This window comes from Carettochelys insculpta, chromosome 3, assembly GCF_033958435.1.
Source record: "Carettochelys insculpta isolate YL-2023 chromosome 3, ASM3395843v1, whole genome shotgun sequence".
Classification (NCBI taxonomy): domain Eukaryota; kingdom Metazoa; phylum Chordata; order Testudines; family Carettochelyidae; genus Carettochelys; species Carettochelys insculpta.
In genome coordinates, this window is record NC_134139.1 from 22,044,188 (window position 1) to 22,064,045 (window position 19,858).

Below are 19,858 nucleotides of genomic sequence, written 5' to 3' on the forward strand. Positions count from 1 at the left end.
ACCCCGCGCGTGCCCGAGCCCCAGCGCCCGCCCTCCCGCGGCCCCCACCAGTGCCAGTTGTTCACGTTGGTGGCGTCCGCTCGCTCCTCCACGATCCAGCGCGGGTCCCCCTGGCCCCACTTGGCCATAGCGCCGCCTCAGCCGCCGCGCCGCGCCGCTTCTGGGCTCCCACCGGTCGGCCCGGCCACTTCCACCGCCCAGACCGAGCGAGAAGGTGCCAGAACCGGCCCGGTGTCAGAGTCGCCGCCTGCTTGTCCCGGGCGGCGCCGTCACGTACCCCGCCCCCGCCTATAGCAGTGTGGGCGGCGGCGGCGAGACGGGTGGGATGGAAACCCCCGGGCAGGGGAGCCCCCACCGGAAGCGCAGGACACGTAGCGACGGCGACAGCGTCTAGTCCCGGCAGAGCGGAGTCCGGGGCCCACCGCGCGACCCCCGGGCGCTCTAGCTCCGCCCCCCTCGTCCCGCCCGCGTTGCGGCTTCCCTGCAGGCTGGCGCGTGCTGGGACCAGTCTCCCAACCCCCTGCAGCCGCCGGGGAAGTTCATGCCGCTGGGAGCGGGCGTCCTGCTCCGAGTCTGGCGGCCCGCTGCAGGGAAGGGGGTAGGGGCGGTGTGCACCTGCTCCCCCGCCTGCCCTCCCCACCCCCGGGGAAGGAGAGAACACCCCAGGCCCATGGTCTGGGCTGTTCGGTGGACATAAAAGTTCCCTTGGTACTTCTCATAGGAGTAGAGGGTTTGGTGCAGTGTCCGCATGGCTCAAATGTCACCTCACTCCGTTAATGTTAGTTGTTTCTTATGCTTTGATGAGGCTCTGTCTTAGTGGTTTCTGCATCGTTTAATAGAAACCGTGGGCGTGAAAGGGGATACAGACATATAAAATCTAATCTAATGATCGAGATTGGTAGTGATGATGGCAGTGTTTATTTGTTGTACCTAGGTAAAGGCAAAAGGACATAACATGATCTGGTAGGAGGAACAGTGTTTTTTCATAAACAAATCAAAATATTTTCTTAGCACAAAAATCTCATCACACCTTAAAATATTGCACTTAGGAAGACAAGTTTGAAGTATGATCATGCACACATTTTTGCTGAGTGCTTCCTTGATTTTTCAGAAGCTACCATCATTTTCCTTAACGTATTACTTATTTACTTCTTAGACTGTCTTTTACAGCATAAACATATTCGGGCTGTTAACAGTTAACCAGCAAGGGCTGGAGCAGGTACCACCTCTCCCAGGCAGGTGTCTGGTCTAGCTCTGTGGGGTTCACCGTGGGGGAGGGGTTCCATTGCAGCCAGAGCAGCGCCGGTCCACAGCAACTCTGGGAGCACCTCAGAGAGGAGGCAATCTAGCACGTTTGATTGGTTAACCAGTTAAACAATATTTAACCTGTTGATTGATTAAACAAACTTTTGCAGCCTTAATACGTACAGGAATCAAAATCTGGACAATGTTCCTATTTTTATTAGAACAACAAAATACTTTAAAAGAATATAAGAGCAAGGTGTGTGGTTCTCATAAGGAGGAGGTTTGAGGTTCTTCATCCTCCCTCTCTGTCAGTTCTGCCATTAAGAAGTCGAGATCAGGGTTATCTTGTTCACTGTCTGGCTCCAAAATAATTGCCACTTCTGAAAATCTTACTCCTTTCAGTTCTTTCCCTTTATTACACATTGTTGGATCAGGTGTTAAGGAAAAAGCTGGTCCATGATTTGTTTCTGTCTGAAAACAAGCCTGCAAGAAATTATAATGAATAATACAAATGAGATAAAACACCATGAAACTACACAAATTCTAAACAGGCAAAATCTCAACTTTTTTTTCTGCGTTCTGTACTTAAAATGGGCAGAGAGTACACGTTCTTGTAAGGCTGAAGATTGCTGGCCCAGCAGTAACTGAGATGCCTTTTTGAACATACTGTTGGTGACTCTTAGTCCTTTAATGGACCTAATCATCATTCTTTTATTTTTCATTTCAAATCACCTGATTGGTAACAGCTTCTGTAGAGTGGTGAGCAGCTATGTTAGGCTCTGTAGTCTTTTGGGGTGCTCCATTTTCATTATGTTCACTTTTAACATCTAATAGTAGATTGTCAGGGTCATCACAGTTTTGTTCCTTGGCTAATATTTCCTTCTCATCCTTGCTTTTATTGATATTTTCTACATCTTTAACTTTCACCATTTGAGCATCACTGAAAAAGAATAAGAATCTGTGAGGGCCTGATCTTACACTCATGGGAAACCTGACTCAGCTGAAGTTAATGGGAAAACTTTAAAGCATTTAACTCAATATGAAAACTTTATTTATGTGAGTAGTCTCATTGGAGTGCATGCATATTCGTTTCTCAGATGAATAGAGGTCCGTATGGCTCATCAAATAGTAAGTAAATGAACTTTTGTCCATCGTATATATGATTCACTTTAAAATATATAAACTTTTCTGATGCATTAAGAAGCTTATTTTATTACAGCAACTGTTAATTGGTAATCAACCAATACAGCTAGTCACTGATAAAGGAAAATCTTGTGTTATGAGAGCAATTAAGCAGTCACGCATTTCAATATGCTGATTTGTACAAGCTGTGGCATGTCTTCAGAAACAATGAGAAGTCCTGTGGCACCATGTAGACTAACATTTCATGGAGCATAAATTTTCGTGGGCAAAGACCCACTTCTTCACATGCATGTGTTATTTATGCACATACAAACTAACAAGTCTACTCCTCTGATACATGTCTTCAGAATTATACTTACTTGTCATTTTCTTTTCTTGAATTTCCTGGACTTGAACCACTGTCAGTTGTGTAAGGATTTCCTATACTTTTATTACTTTCATCATATTCATTGACTAAGAGTTGTAACTTATCATTTCTGAAAACAAGAAATATACAACAAGCAAAAGGTTCTTTATTTTGGTGAATTGGTTTTGCAGTATTTTTACAAAAATAATGTGAATATTCTTTTTGAGCTGCATCAATGCCCAAGGTAACTCTATTCACTTAATAGAATTAACTCAAGAATTAATTTTGCCCATTATTTCCTGACTCACTGAAATCAATATTAAGTTAGGTTGCACATTGCTGATTATAATTAAACAAACACTGTCAACTTGATATCTAATCAATTTTGACAGGGCATGATCATACTGTCTTTGAGGTCAATGGCAGAATTCCCAGTGTCTTCAGCGGTGCATGATCAGGGGACAGTGAGCGAAGAGTGTTATCAGGTACTACATCTGTGTTCCCCTCCCCATACTTCTGACCTTGCATCCACATTTTTCTATTTAAAATAGACATCTCTGTCCACTGATCCCTTGCCGCAAAATAAAAGAGGAATTTGGCTTCAGAGGCTGTCTATACACAAAGTGCTGTCAAATATAAATAGTAACAAAGTGAAAAAACAGAATATAGTTCTTGCCTCTGATCTTTCATTTACAGCTAATTTTAGGAAGCACATCAATAATTTTCCAAATAGAAATGTGGTTTTTTTAGTTGACATTATGCCTTTAAAGTTGATCTCTTAATAAAGATTTCAATCTAAAGCTACGTAGCTAATCCCAAATAACATTTTTATTTATACCTTTTTCTAGTAACAAATATGTATGTCACAAAGGCTATAAGAATGCAGCCCAGCAGGATGCTTAGAATTATGGTTGCTATAAGTTCAGAGGACATTGAATCAACAGGCATCTCTTCCACTGCAAGAGAAACAGAAGTTCCAAATATTCTTTCCAGTTCAGTTTGAATGGCCTTCTCTTGTTCCTTAAGTTTTCTAAAAACAGACAAGTAAAAATGTTTGCATTAATTTATTTAGCAAAAGGCCTTCACATTGGGTTGTAAAGCAGTGAAGAAAGCCTGAAACAGAGAAGACAGGTGCGGTCCTATGGTACACTGGATCAAAGCCTCCCTACACAGGATACATGTCCATGACCAGTATTGTATTCTGAGAATTTATGCTAGCAGTTTATCCGGTTATTTTAGGCAGCAGGTGTTGATATGCTCTAAGGCAGGTGTGGGCAATAATTTTCTCAGAAGGGACACTCCACAAATTTTGGTACTGATCAGGGGCCAGGGCAGGGCCTTGGACAGAAGAGTTAGGGCTGGGAGCTAAAGAGAGTGACAAAGAGAATGTGTGAGATACAGGCTTTGTGACACAGATTGTATGTGTGCTGCAGTGTATATATGACTGTGACTATGTCTGGGTGCATCTACTCTAGGAACTAACTTTGAAGTTAGACACTACATTGAAGTAGCCAGTAGAGAGTCTACACACATTTTTCTCTTACTTAGAAATTAACTTCAAAGTAAGGAGCCGAACTTCAAAGTCCTTACTCCATTCCTGGGAATGAAGAAGTGCCCTACTTCAACGGGTAACTTCGAAATAGGGTGTGCATAGATGCTCCACTCAAAGTTGCTTACTTGGAAGTAAAACTTCGCAGTAAGCAACTTCGTAAGTTATTTTTGTAGTATAGACACAGCCTGTGTGTGACAGTGTGTGTGTGTGTGCTGGCTGCTGCTGTGGAGGTTTATGAGAGGAACCACCCTCTGTCTTTTTAAAGGAAATATGCCATGCTATGTTGTTTCCCCCTCCCCTGGTCTGCACTCCTGAGTGAATCACTTCAGATTGTGGCAGCTATTCTGTGTGTCTCCCTCTCCCTGATCCCTGCTCAGCAGAGTGGGGGTCAGGGGCAGGGGAACACCCTGACTTGAACACTACCCTCTCTCCTCCGTATCCTCCCCCTCTGCACAGCTAGGAGGAGAAGCCTAGGAGCAGCTCAGCTGCAGATGGAACAATGTGGTGGGAGGAGCATCTGAAAACATGCTGCTGGCTGTAAGTATGCACACTTTGCTGATCAACTGGGCAGGTGGAATATGGCCCCCAGGGTTAATTTGCCAACCCCTGCTCTAAGGGATGCACAGTTTAAAATGGGGAGTTTAAAGCATTATTCTGCAATGTGATGAGCCCAGGTGGATCTCTATGCCCATGTAGAGCTTCCAGTGAAGCCAACAGAGCTCTGCACCGGCAAAAGGTCTGTGTCTAGGAGTTCGCTGTGGGATTGGGGCCAAAATAGAGATTCCTGGGGACATGCCACCATTTATATCTCAAGTAACACCTAAGAAGTCAATCATAAGCATTATGTTGTCTGAATGACTGATGGGTAAAACTCAAAGGTTCAGAGGTTCAATTTGATTTAAGTAGCTAAAACAGCTGTAAGACCAATTCAAAGCTGTTGTTAAGAGGCAAACTCCATGGAGTTCACTTTTTTTTTTTTTGTACCAGGGATGAATTCAGTCCCATAACTCCATGGTAAAATCCTGTGGAACAGAATAGGGATTTGTTACATGTCCATATAATTTTTAACCAACCTGTTAAAAACAATTGCACTGCTCTAATTTTCACTTAGGACCAAAGTTTAGATTAGTTCCCACAGAACTGTAGAATGCTTTCAATTTCATCCCTCCCTTTTGAATTCTCTAGGATGTTTCCATGAGTTGGTTTACCTGGACCATATCAAAACTTTCTGAACCTCCGGGAATTTACAAAACTGGGTTGGCAATCTCACAAGTATTGTGTTCCAACAATTTCACATCCCAGCAGGAAATCCCACTTGCAGGAAAATAGCCTTTTGAAGAATTAACTGAACTTCTTGAAACTCAAAAGTGATTTAGGTTGAGTTTTGAGGGACATCTCCGAGCAGTTCTTATCTGAACTGGTTCATTCATCCCTAATCAAGTGGTAAATATTTTAGAGGGAAACAAAATCCTACTTTGTAACTCACAATGATACACACTGCACTATATCATACACACCTTTTTACATGCTCCGCAGGTATTGTTTGGGCTGCCTGATCAACAGCAACAATCTTTATATGGGTTACATCGGTGCTTGCTCTTACTCTTCTGTCAACAGTAGTAGATAACACATCAATAATGTGAACAGTCCACTGGAGTTTTTCTTCTAGAACCCTGCAACCAGATTGAGATAACCAATTTTAGTTGACTGGGGAACTACAAATTATTTTTATCTGGAAATGACAACAAGTAGTCAAGTTATACAATGATAACATTTAGTGTATTACACACTTATTTACCTTTTTCATCTCAGGATCTCAATATACAATAGTGGCTCAGGTTTAATGCACAGAGGTAAATCAACTTGCCCAAGGTCACACAGTAAGTTCAGTATCAGAGGGTACCTCTACATTGGGTGTCGGGGGCAGGGGGGGGAACCCTTAAGAGCAGCTGAATCAAACTGACTCAAACTCCCAAGGCTTGTGCTACATGCTACATATAACCTTGTGGACATCCCTGTGTCAGCTTTGACCCACCCCCTTCACCAGGCTCTGCAGCTTGGTTCTCCAGCCCAAGCAGGAAATGCATATTGATATTTGTAGCCCTGCAGAACAACCTCAAGTCAGACTTGCTGTTGTGTTGCTTCTCCCTCTTTGGTGTAGATGTATGAAATGTCAGCTAGAAAACCCGGGGTTTCCCAGTACCCTGTCCTCTGCTCTCACTACATTAAGCTCTGTCCCAAGGAACTACTGTTGCATATGAAACCTGGAAATGCTTAGATATGTTGGCATAAATCTATAAAAGAAAACTTTTAAATGTACATTGAAATAAATCTGTTTGTTTGTATTTCACAACCAATACTACTTAGCACAAGGAACATTGTGCCATGCCTTACCAATTGAATACTGATTTTTGTTTCCTGAAAGTATTGCTATAAATATTGCAGATTCATATCTCTCAGATGTCAGCCGTTACTCTGACCACTTCAAGGTGAACTGCCAGGGAGAGAACCTATTTTCCTTGCACCTTTTACTGTTCTGATTTCATTGGAACACAGACATTTTCATACTAAATCAGACCAGCGGTGACCCATAATCCAGAATCCTCGCTGTGACACTGGCCAGTACCACCAGCTTGGAGGAAAAGGCATGACAGAACTGGGGGACCCAGGAGGGTCAGTGACCCTGCAGTGGAAATATTGCAGGGGTTGACTTGATACTGTATATGTTTCTGCCTCCCTCCCCCCACAATGTTTGCCACACACAAAACATCTCACAGAGGCAAGAGTAAGACCCAGGTATGTTTCTTGGCCCAACACATGCACAGGAAGGTGAAAGAGGGGGAGGTGAATGGAAGCAAGAGTGGTACCCAGCCACAACCATGCATGGGATCAGACTGGTCACTGGGACAGCTGTGGATTACTGTATGGGCCAAAGGGGCCTGTGCCAGGGGCCCCATGGCCAATCTGGGGCCCCTGTAGGATTGTCAGCCCTCTGGCCCACTCCCTACTCTCCTACTCCCCTTCCCCACTTCTCAGCACTGCTCCTCCTTTTCTCCCTGAGATGCTGTCTCAACCCAGGCCAAAAGATGGAGCTGGGGCAGGGAGAGGGTATTCCTTCTGCCCTCCCACATGTCAAGATAGGTGGGCAACTTTTCTGAGACCAGCCTGGAGCTGGCTTGAGCCCCTTCTGTCTTACCTTCTCTGCCTGCTCCCTAGCATAGAGCTGGCCCAAGCCCCCTCATCCTACCTCCCACTGCCCTCCTCCTCAGCCCTCACACAACTGGCCAGAGCTATTCACCCATGTCCACATCCTCTCCTGTTCAGGGCTGGCCCAAACCCCACCACTCACCTCCCTCAGCCTGTTTTTGGCAAAAGTGAGCATTTGTCTCATTTACTTTGCCCATTGGTGATTTTTGCCAAAGTCAAGACTGCAAGGATCAAAACAGGATCCTAGACCACAATACCAGAACTTTTTCAGTTGTGCTCCCACCGGAGTGGAGCCGAAAAAGGGAGCAGGAATTGGGCTTTAGTAGAGCCAGGGGCCATGGGCATGAGCAGAACAAGAGGTGCCACTAGGCTCAGTGGAGCAGCACTTGGGGTGAGGGCAGCACTGTGGTAGGGCCAGAGCAAAGCTGAAGTACAGCACAAGTGGATGGTGTTCCCTGCCCACCCCCTGTGGGTATTGACTTGGGTCCCCTTGCACGTTCCTCCATGCCCTCTGATGGCAGTGCGCTCCTGAGGACCACTGACCCAGGCAGTGATAAGAACTGCCCAGGGAGCCTGGGTAGCTGTGTGGAGGTAGGTGGGCCCAGTAACTCCAAGATCAGCCCCTGGCTGGTCTTCCTGCCCCACCCCCAGCTGGCAGAGGAAAGGTCCAGGGCTCCCCACAGCTGCTCAGGCTTCATAGGCATCTCCTACCATAGCCTGGTGTCTGGCCAGGGCAGGGGGCATTGCCTGAGGGAAGGGAAGGAGACCATGATAGAGCACCATGACAGGTGGGGGATATGGAGGACTCAAATATTATTTGAGCCCAGGGTCCCAATACACCTTAATCTACATCTGGACATGCAGAATGGACCAAAGCTCTCCCATCCCCATTTTCTCTTATTTAGCCAGGACACCACTTCTCAGCCTAGAGCCAGTTCCGTTCCCCTTCAGCCTGGTCTCACGAGCTCCCTTTCCTATCCCTCCACCTCCCACCATTTCCACTGAGCATCGAACCCTCCTACCCTGAGAAAGTGCAAGACTCTGCAGCTGACAATTATGGGGTAACGCTTCCCCTGACAAATGTTTTCGCTTAACCCCTAAGATGGAGGTTGGTGGAATGCCTATTTTTAATCCTGTTGTGAAGTCGTCATGCCCTGAGATACTCATTCTTCCAAAAGATCTTGCAGCAAGAGCAGGGACATCAAGACCTGATGTTGATAATGCAAAATATCAATAATGTTTTAAAAATAAAATACTTGAAGTCTTCATAAACGAGCAAGAAAAAAGTAGAATATCCTCATCTTTATGGGTAGAAATAGCCATCACAGCCACTGCCCAAGGGTAGTTCTACTGGCTACTTATGTTCTGAACCCACAGGGGCTAGGTGTAACGCCATCAGAATTGTGCTATAATTCAGAAGATGATGGGACAGCTACACATGATTGACCCTAATCAGAAGACACATTTTGCTGCTGCTGCCCTTCAAAAGATGTTCTGTTAGCATGGAAGGGTGCAGCGTTAGTTTGTAACGTCATTTCTTGGAAGCCAAGACAAAGAATGAGGAGTTGAATTAGTGCATCCACTGGGATGACAGTGTTCTTTTATGACACCCCCACCCTACCTCTGCAACCTCCTCCAGCTCAAACACATTTCCCATAATCTACGCCATGCACCTGCCAGAGCAGGCCAGAGCTAGTTTGAAGAATGATTTTTATTTGTGGGAGGAGGAGGGAGGAAGGTCAATATGTGAATACAAATTTCAGGATATTAGCTATGCCCATGACATGACTTCAATGCACTGAACTGAATAAACTTCACATAGTTTAAGTGGTGACATAGAGTGACCACATTGCCCTATGGCAAATACGGGACACTCCCCTCCAGATGTCAGCACTCCTTGGTGAGGGAGGCTGCTGCCCCATGGTGAGGTACTGGGGGGGTGCTCCGCAGCCTCCCAATGAGGGGGAGTGGAGGATGGGGGCTCACCAACCTCTTGGCAGAGGGGGTGATTCTGAGAACGGGGGCTTAGCCGGAGCAGCCTCCCAGTGGGGTGGGGGGCAGGGAACAGGGCAGCTGCCCCACAGAGGAAATTCCCAGCAGCAGGAGCTGCCTCACTGAAGCACAGGCTGCCAGGGAATGAGGCAGCCATTCCCTGGAGGAGGTTCCTGGCAGTGGGAGCTGCCTCCCCTAGGTGTGGGGCACCAGGGAGCAAGGCAGCTGTCCCATGGTGTACCTACTCTGCTGCAGGAGCTGCTGCCTCAAGGCACATGGCACCAGGTAACAGGGCAGCCTCCCCACACAGGAGCTCCCTGGTAGTAGGGGTGCTGCTCCAAGGCACGGAGAACTGGGCAGCTGCCCTGCAGTGGGGATCCCTGGCAGCAGAGGCTGCCGCCCTGAGACACTGAGTGCCAGGAAACAGAGCCTCACATAACACAGGACAATTTGCCCATTTTCTTAAAACAGTCAGGACAGCTGAAGGGACTACCGCAGGAAAAACAAGATGGATGGTCACCCTAGGTGACACTACCTCAGATATAAGGCAACACAACAACATCAGAGCTGTCAGGCTAATTAGCCACCACTTCGTCTTGGCTTTTTCTGTTTATAAAAAATGTAAATGGCTGACTTGATCATTTTCCCTAATCCACCTCCCCACCCTGAGAGACTCTTTCTAGTCTATTCAAACCCAGTAGCATCTATGGTCTTCCTCTCCAGCACCATAGGCTCTTGAAGCCAAATCCTCAATATATGTAAATTGGCATAGCTAAGGTGAAATCACTCGAGACACTTTCTTTTTATACCAGGTGAAGACCTGGTTTCTTGATGACTTATAGCTGTATTATTATAGCTTATAGCCCACTAAGATGGCCACATCTAGATCCTAAGGGGACCCTGCCTTAACCAGGGTGTTATATCAGAATAAATTTTATTTAGTAAAAGCCATGTTATCCAGCACTGGAATAACCAACACGCTCCATTAAATGGCATCTGCCAGGGTCGGTTATTCACATAACAGGCTTATTAGATTATCTGGCAACTCCAGTTCCCCAGCAATGCTGGATAATAAAACTTGTACTGTAGTTCCATAAATACCTTTTTAATTCAGGAATGTTTCTTTCAACAATATTGATCTTCTGACTAAGGACAAGTACCACAATGTTGTCACTGGAAATGGGATCAATGGTTACCTATAAAATAAGTGAATAACAGTAAGTTTATATTTCATGTTTCCTACTCACATTTATAGCTTTTTTCATTCTCAGGACTGGCCTGAAGAAAGATTTTTCTGAGGGGTGGGATAAAAATTAGGAGACCTCAGGCAGGTACATATAGGGCTTTAACTCTCCATTACTTCAGTGGAACTGAGGAGTTAAGATGATTTTGCAGGCAACTCTGGAAGGTTTTAAGAACCTACTAAATTACGCCTGAAGAAATATAGAACTATGCTATGCCTATGGATAATGTCCAGAGAAAAAAAATGGAAAAATAAAAAATAAAAATAAAATGCCTTCCATCTGGTATTCCCATGCAAATATATAGCCAGACTTCCAAAATTAGGTCCAAGCAAACATTTGTTTTTACATAACCAATTAGTGCAATCAGGTATGCATTTGAAAATCAGGTATCTGTATGTGCATATGGCCAGTTCAATATGAACATAACAGCTAGATAGCCCTGCATCACGACAGGCCCTGGCTGTGACTTTAAATGTAAGTTGCCACTTCAGCGCTTGAGATCTGCAACATAGGTCAATTAATCCCCGGTGCATCTCTACTGAGTCACTCCAGAGATTGTTTGGTTCTATATGTCTGAGGAGCCTTATGGAAATACATGGATCAGTTTTCATCCCAACACACAAACCAACCATATTCTGTGCACGGTTTCTTTTAAATTGAAGTTACAGTGCAGTAAAACACATTCAGGTGTCAATATACACCCTACTTCGTATAATGCACCCGATGGTATTCTTGTTTAATAGTAATAGGCTACGTCTACACTAGCCCCAAACTTCGAAATGGCCATTCAAATGGCCATGTCGAAGTTTACTAATGAAGCGCTGAAATGCATATTCAGCGCTTCATTAGAATGCGGGCAGCCGCAGCACTTCGAAATTGACGCGGCTCGCCACCGCGCAGCTCGTCCAGACAGGGCTCCTTTCCAAAAGGACCCTGCCTACTTTGAAGTCCCCTTATGCCCATGAGCAGATAGGAATAAGGGGACTTTGAAGCAGCCGGGGTCCTTTTGAAAAGGAGCCCTGTCGGGACGAGCTGTGTCATTTTCTAAGCGCCGCGGCCGCCCGCATGCTAATGAAGCGCTGAATATGCATTTCAGCGCTTCATTAGTAAACTTCGAAATGGCCATTTGTGTGGCCATTTCGAAGTTTGGGGCTAGTGTAGACACGGCCATAATGGGATAGACTTTTTACAGACTAACCTTGATTTACATAGAGTTTTAAAATAGCAGGAAAAGAGGATTAAACCATATATATTTTCTTAACCCTTACGTTGACTGTTGTTTGTGCTGTGAGTCCTTTCCCTCCTTGGTCTGCAACTTCGACTTGCAAAGGAAATGACCCAATTTTTCCTTTCACTGACACTGTATAAATCTGCCCTGTATTTTCATCAATGTCAAATTCATTGGTTTGATGATTCACCAAACTGTACTGCAGAAACCCATTGTCTCCTGAATCTGGGTCTGTGGCCTGGATTCAGAAAAGAAAAAACAACAATAATGGAGCTGAACAGTACTCAGCCTCTGGCTTTTGGACTGTTCTTCAGAGCCTGTGGGTCTTTCCCTCATTGGTATTTACAAAATCTTGGCATCTTGGAACCAGTCTGTGTAATTTTTAAGTGCATAGACCTATACACACCCTTTCCATAACACAAGTGGAGAGAGAGACATTCAAATCAAGTTAAGGAGATGGAAGGGGAAAACTTTAGTGGCTCTGTGAAATGTTTCCCACTGAGCCCAGTGAAGGTTCTATACCTACAAGAGACGAAGGGTAGTAGTAGGGCTGAAAGGAGCAGGCATAGGTCCCTCCACACCCCAGCCAGCCCTGAGAGCTGCCCTGAATGTGCCACATGGAGCTCTAGTGGCAATTTAAAGGGCCCCTTGGCTCTGACTGCTGCTCCTGCAGTAGTGGCAGCAGCGGTGGCTGGGAGCCCTGGGCCCTTTTGAATCACCAGGCCTCAAAGCAACTGCCACCTTTGGCCACCCCCATCCCCCGGTCAGTCTGCTAATCAGGCAGTATAAACTGCAACTGCATTTTGACTAACTGAGCAGCAGAGAATTCCCCTAAAGGATGTGAACTCTCAGCAGATACAAAGCTGCAGAGCCAGCTCTTGCATCCATGTCCACCCTTTGGATGGGATTATGTTGCTCCTCAGTTGAAGCATGTCATTTAGATACCTTGCACCAACAGCATAAGTTACAGCAGGAATCTTAGGCTGTCCAGGCACAGACCAGAGCACAGAACCAAAGAACTATAACCAGCTTCCTTGTTTACTGTGCAGATCTTGGATTCAAGGGAAAACATATTTAAAAATGTCTCCACTAACCCAGCTTGAATGGAGCCCAAGTTTTTGAAAAGCTTTCAGGTACTTAGAAAGGGCAGAAATATACTCCACCTGAACTTTAACTACTGGGAATTTGTATGGCACCAAGTTCAAGATCCGAACAGAGCAGGAGCTGGTCAGAAATGCTGGCCTTTCATTTACATCTTGCACTAAGATAATTAGTCTTGCCACATTTTGAGAAAACAGACCTGTTAAAAATAAATACATTAATTAAATCCTATATCATGTATAACATGTCACTGAGGCTACAAACATGTCTCTTATTACCACCAAGCATTGCTTTCAGAAGAGGGAGCAGACAGCTTTAAGACAATGACTATGACTACGGGGATGAGGAAGCAAGACACAGTACAAGAATACCCAAAAGAACTCTGGCTGGCTCAACTTGAATTTCTCTGGGAGCTCAGGGTGGCACATGCTGAAGCAAGGCAGGGTGAAAGGGTGCCGCATGCACAGCTCTCTCTCCATTGTCTCAGCTCCGTTAACCAGGACAGGGAGGGACCTGGGCTTTAACCCTGTGGCATTTGGGAAGTCGAGGGCCAGCAACTGCATTTCCATCTGTGGCTATGCTGAGCTCCTGCAGAGAATTGCGAGATTGAGGGAAGGCTCTTTGCTCTCTGTTGCCTAAGTACTGCCCACACATTCTGGCCCCCGGCTTTTAATCCTTCACCACAACTTTCTCATTTAAATCAATTCACATTTTCTGTTTCTAAATGTAGTGCAAATATAGAACGCAGAAGACATGTCCTGTGCTTACCACCCTCCAGCTCAAACCGTATTGTCCTCCAAAGGAAAAATACCTGAATGCTGGGCGTGTGTGACAAAGGAGGGACTTTCATTTGCTTGGACTGTAATTGTATACTGAGAAATTTCCTCATAGTTCAAGTTAACTGAAGTTTTTAACTGTCCACTCTTTGTATCCAGTGTAAAATGGGCTGAAAAGCAAAATGTGCACTTTTCAATATTACAGTTACCATTTTTCATTTCACACCTTTTCTTGCTGAGTTGCTCTTGCAATGCTACTGTACTACCTGAGTTCTTGGGGACAGAATGCTAGTGTATTTCAATACTGACACAGAAGTGGCAAAAGCACCAAAACCTCAACAAGCCTTCAACCAGAAGTTACTTGCTGTGCTTTTTCTGACTTCACACACATTGCTCGTTAATACTCCTGTTTTTCCTACCCTAAAAGAGCAAAAAGAGCACTTTCAATCCAGTTGACTTGTGCTAGTCCAATGTCTTTAAGCCTTTTCCATAGTGTGATGACATCTTCAGAGAGATCTTGATTTGTAACCCTACATACTTGCAAGTCTGTGGACCATGATACTTCCCATTCATGATTGCATAACATTCCTCAAGCAACTACTGCAACTGCTTATGTCGACCAGCAATATTTGGTAAGCCTGGCATTTATTTTTGTAGCTGCCATTTAGTAACACTTATCATCTGGAAACAAGAAGGAACGGCAGAACATGTCACCAGCCAGCTTTCTAGCAGCCGTGTTCCACAGACCACCACTGATTTTAGGGGCATGTCTACACTACCCCCAGGTCAATCAGCAGCCATCAATACAGCATGAATCAATTTATCACATATAGGATAGTATAGTTGTGATAAATCAATGACCAAGAACTCTCCCACCACTTCCAGTACTCCATCAGAACAAGCATGTCTGCTATTAAGTCACTGCAGCAAAGACTCCTCAGTGCATAGATTTAAGTATGTTGACTTCAGCTACATTATTTGTGTAACTAAAGTTGTGTAACTTAGATTGAAGACCCATGGAGCATATACTAGGAAGACACAGGAAGGAAGAAAGACTATAAAATCTCCATGAGTGAGAAAGCAGAGTAAGCCTCTCACTCTGACCCCTCCCCCACCCCCACTGATATTCCATCTTGAATACCCTCAAAGTCCTTTCCCTGAACTGATAAGCTTTTTATATATAAGGCACAGTCTACAGAAGACATAATATTAGCTACACATGCTGCACTGTCTTTTTATTTGATTTGGATATTTACCTCAGGTTTTCATTACTGCAAGTTTTTTAGACTTGGGGGACAAATTCCCTAATGTTGTAATTGTAGGTGCAAGTTGCACAGAAATAAATTGGTGTGAATGCAAATTAATGTCACAGTAAAAGCAACTGGCAAATAACAAGGTGCTTACTTGCCCCTGCCTGTTAGCCATTTCTCCTGAGACTTGTCCCTGTTTTGCTACTCCAGCATGTCTATTATACCCACGTAAGCCCACTTGGCAGCATGTAATTTATATATTCACCTAGGCTGCTTCTGAACTTGGCAAAATACAATTGGTGATGTCTCCACACTTACATTTTATTCCATAGTCACTACTCTCACTCAGTCTCATAGCTAAACACAGTACAATCTCTCACCCAAAGCTAATTAGCATGCCACATGTGCCTACTTTAAGATGTAAGAAGAAGCTGTACTCACCAAGCTCATTGCCAGATACAATTTTGTAATCAATTTGTCTCCCTAAGGCTTCCATCACAGCAAAAGTATAAACTAAATGGTCAGGTCCTGTCTCTTCCACCACAGTTGTGCTAACAGCAAAAAGACAACAGACTGTCATGATAGATTTTACTGGCACAAATGCCAGTAGGTGATTTGTTGGCAGTCCATATTGTTAAATTTTTGTGACCTGGGAGAAGGGTGTTCTTGATGGAAGATCCTTGCTTGTGGATCTTGTTCCCTCTGGAGGATGTCCACTGGAGTTTGTTGGCTTTCAAAGAACAGCGTAAGGCTTGTATTTTTGACCAAGATTAGGGAAGATTTTTCCATTTGATGGTGGATGGTTGATAGGATGTTGTTGGCTACCCAGTATGCATAGGATTGATTGCATTCAGAGCCAACAAAAAGCCAATAATAAATATTGACATAAAATCAATACAATTTGTACCAAAATACTGATTGGTGGTGTGCAGGAGCACAGGGAAAGGAAATGGGATTTTTACTCCATTTGGGTGTGTAATACTGACAGAGCCAAGTTGCCAGCATCAGGGATTGAACTGCAATCATAAGGGCTAAAACCCCAAGCTCTACCACATGAGCTGAAGGTCAGCTGGCTCTCAGCCAAGGCTGCAGAGCACAGCATTTACTCACCCTAGTTTGAGGGCTCAGTGCCTCTGGGTACTATAGGTGCATTTTATAAGATGAAAAATAAGGCAACAAAATTTAGAACACAGTTCCCAACAACAGATCCACAAAGCAATTAAACTAGGGACATTTTCTGGCTTTGTTATTTAAGATAAATTGTTTCTTCCCAGCACACAGAAAAGTGGAGTTTCCATCTTTGGAAATATTACCCTTAATACTTTTCATGAATCCAGTTGCAACATGGGCTCAGCTACAAGGAGAATTCAAAACAATGACACTCATGTAAATGAATATAGAAACTCTCACCTGATAGCAGTCTGATTAAACTGTGGGATAAAAGGGCGATTGTCCAGCACATTGAGACTAATGGAGGCTGTGCTATTTAATGGAGGATAACCTCGATCTTTAGCTGTTATTCTCAAAAGGATCTCTCCCGGTTTGGACAGGTTTCCAACTGTTACTATTTTCCCCTCATTAATATCCTCAATCAGGAAGAACTGGCTGAAGCTAAAGTCTGGTAGGAGATAATATTCAACAAGTGCATTTTCCCCCTGTAATTGCGAAAACAGATTCATCAAATTTCAGAGAGAGAAGTGAGAGAAAACTATTATTAAGCACAGGCAAATTGTATTTCTATGCTCTGACAGATGCTGGGCAAGTGGGCCTCAGTTTTTCCTTCTGTAAAAGAGGAATAAAAATGAATCCTTTCTTGTCATACATGTTGTGAATTTTTCTTTGTTAATAGCTATAAAATGTTTCGAGATCTTAGAAGGTACTATATATTGCAAAATATTATTATGTTTATAGAAAGAATACAAATAGAAGCATTAAAGCAATTCAAATAAGTTTCTGAAGGGTGACATAAGCACTGTTTTAAAACAATAGGCTTGACAAAATCTAAATACATTCAGTGAACATACTTGAAAAATTAAAATTTTGGTTGATTTTTGTTGGAAAGGTGTTTCATAAATCAGAAAATGTCACAGGGAATTAGCCAATTACATAATAAGCATATGAAAAATTATCTTACTATGTTTTCCCTGAAATGAGTCTTTAAACTTTGTCTTTATATTAGGGTTGTCTCTGTTATACTTTTCTCTGTATTTGTTAATCATATTATGCACTGTGTTTCACTGACGCCAGCGGGAGCAGGATTGGGCCTTACCATGTGTTTATCAACATTAAGTTTCAGATTTATGCCTGTTTGTTCCTTTATAATAATCTCAGAAACAGAAAAAAAATTAATCAAGAAAGGAGAAGAACCAACTCCCTGTCCTTTTTAGCTCTTGGCGGTACCCCATTATTCTCCATCCTGTCTTGGTAGGGTAACCATCTGTCCCGTATTGGGTGGGACCGTCCCATATTTGGGCTGCCAAAAAGGCATCCCAACTTATTTTTTTAAAAGGGACCAATTGTCCCATATTTAGGATGCTGGGGGCTGAGGGTGGGGGCAGAAGTATCCGCAGCTCCCGCTTCCCCCTGGCTTGGGGCCAGGAGCGCCCATGGCTGTTGCTTCCCTGGGGCTCAGGGGCTGGGGGCACCTGTGTCTGCCAGTTGCCACTTCCCTGGGGCTCCAGCGCTGGGAGTGCCCATGACAGCTGCTTCTTGGGGGCTTGGTGCAGCTGGGAGGAACTGCCCCTCCTCCCATATCTCCATATCCAGTATTTGGGACAGGGAGATACGGTTGCCCTATGTCTTGGTGTCAGTGGTCATTCTGTAGGGGGATGGACTACAGGATACAGATGACGTGGTTTTCATCTGGGCCTCAAAGAAAACACACATTTATGCTAATGAATAATGGTTTCTATAAATTTGCACTCACAGTGAATTAGGCACAATTATTTCCACTTATGAAACTGCACCTGCCAAATTAAAATAGCTGAAAATCAGGTTCCCTGTGCTTGAACCAAAGCCCACTGAAGAAAATCAGAGTCTGTCCACTGGCTTTACATCAGGCACCCAGTATTCAAACTACTGCACTGGAAGAGATTAATGTTTTAAGTATTTTGTTTTGAATATCTCCCAGCACCAAGAAAAGAGAGCAGAAAAAAAATAGCCAATTGAAATTTCAGCTGCCTCTAATTCAGAAAGATTCCCCAAGACAGGATTTGGTAATGTCAGTGCACTTTTCAGTGGCCTGGTGTCCATATGGCCAAACCACCCCCTCCACAACTGGTGGCGGTGCACACGCTTTTTTGCAGTCATCACAGAGAGGCCAACAACTGAATGGACATGAAGACTGAACTAGTCTCTCTCTCCCATTCCTTTGGTCAAGATAGCGTGGGAGAACATAATGTTGCTAACACGCTTGTTCCTGTTGTGTCCGCAAAGGGGGTACTTGTGTCTTCCCAGTATCTTTCATGAAGATTGAATTCATGCCGTGGCAGTGAAGAAGAAATAGTAGTAATGAAAGCTACCATAGCAAAACAGAGCTTTTAGTGTTATCATACCGGTCAATTAGAGCTGAAGACATGTAATTTGATCAGATCTGTGACTCAGCAAACAGGGAGGCATCAGCCACTGATACGTCTTTCAGTGGCCTTTCTGGAAGTTTCCTCTCCTGAAAGGGGTCTGTTCAGGAATGATGTTGCTTTGCTGTGTGCGGTCAGACTGGGCAATACCAATCATGGTGCACCATAATAAGTGCACTAGAAATGCATAGATCACATGCAACCATTCTTAGAAGTATTACTTTCAGGACTGATGTTCCTAGGAGTAGCAACACACAACAGCAGTCGGGTATGCAGTGTAAAATAATTTGAGGATACCTGCGGAGCATCTCGTGACTAGATACCCCTTATTCAGTATTTTTCACTTTTCTGTTACCTTCCATCTGAGGAGTCCAAATAACTTTACAAACACAAATTAGTTAAGCCTCACTACATTTCTGCGAGATGGATATAACCTATCTGTTGCAGAAAGGAAACTAAAGTACAGATCAATTAAATGACTTGTTCAAAATTTTAACTGTCAGAGGTACCCCATATTTTCTATGTCCCACAGGTACCTTCCAGCTGTGTCTACTGCATGGCCTACAGTGGTGTCCATTGCTACCTTTGGCACAAGAATGCAGAGTTTAGCAAAGGTATGTTATGGTATTCAGTTGGCTACATTACATATCACAGTCAATTTGTGCAGTGAAAGAGTGTGTCAGTGTCAAAAAAAAAAAAAAAAAAAAAGAACTCAAGAGTCCTGATTCCCCAGCCCCAGCACTGTTTACTGCTCATTTTCTATTACACTTACTATTAAAAATCTGAAAAAAGTTAAAAGGTGCATTTTGGATGGAGAAACGCTTACAACAGATTTAATATTAAAAACCAAGAGTCACCTGATCTTTGTCCGTGGCTTTTACAGTGATGACATGAGCTGCTACAGTATTAATCATATTTATCTCAGCAAAATAGGAGTCCTGAGTGAATTCCGGAGCATTGTCATTTACATCAGCCACTACAATAGTGACAGTGGTATTGGCCTGGAAAACAGAATGACTTCAGGTATGTTTAGAATATTTAAGATGATTCGTTTATCCTTGCTTGCAACAATAAACAAATTAGAATCTGATTTCTTTAGTCACTTCAGTGAATTCTAAATCCAAGAATAACGTAAGACTTGAATATGAGAAGAGGCAGCACATTTACAGTCTCTGTTGGATTCTACACTGGGAAATGTC

General features: G+C 43.9%; 1 protein-coding gene and 1 long non-coding RNA gene across 3 annotated transcripts in view; one reads left to right on the top strand and one right to left on the bottom strand.

The window, feature by feature from the left end:
- LOC142010892 (activator of 90 kDa heat shock protein ATPase homolog 2-like) overlaps positions 1 to 404 on the bottom strand; it is a 35,662-nt gene extending 35,258 nt beyond the window's left edge. For both annotated transcript variants that reach the window (XM_074989461.1, XM_074989460.1), the window contains exon 1: positions 49 to 404. In XM_074989461.1, coding sequence (XP_074845562.1) covers positions 49 to 128 — 80 coding nt within the window. In that variant the 5' untranslated portion in view covers positions 129 to 404. The remainder of the gene's footprint in view (positions 1 to 48) is intronic.
- LOC142010893 (uncharacterized) lies at positions 178 to 19,615 on the top strand. Its single transcript, XR_012644912.1, has 3 exons — positions 178 to 214; positions 19,192 to 19,273; positions 19,585 to 19,615. It is a non-coding gene; the product is annotated as an uncharacterized LOC142010893 (long non-coding RNA).
- Positions 19,616 to 19,858: the final 243 nt, after the last annotated feature.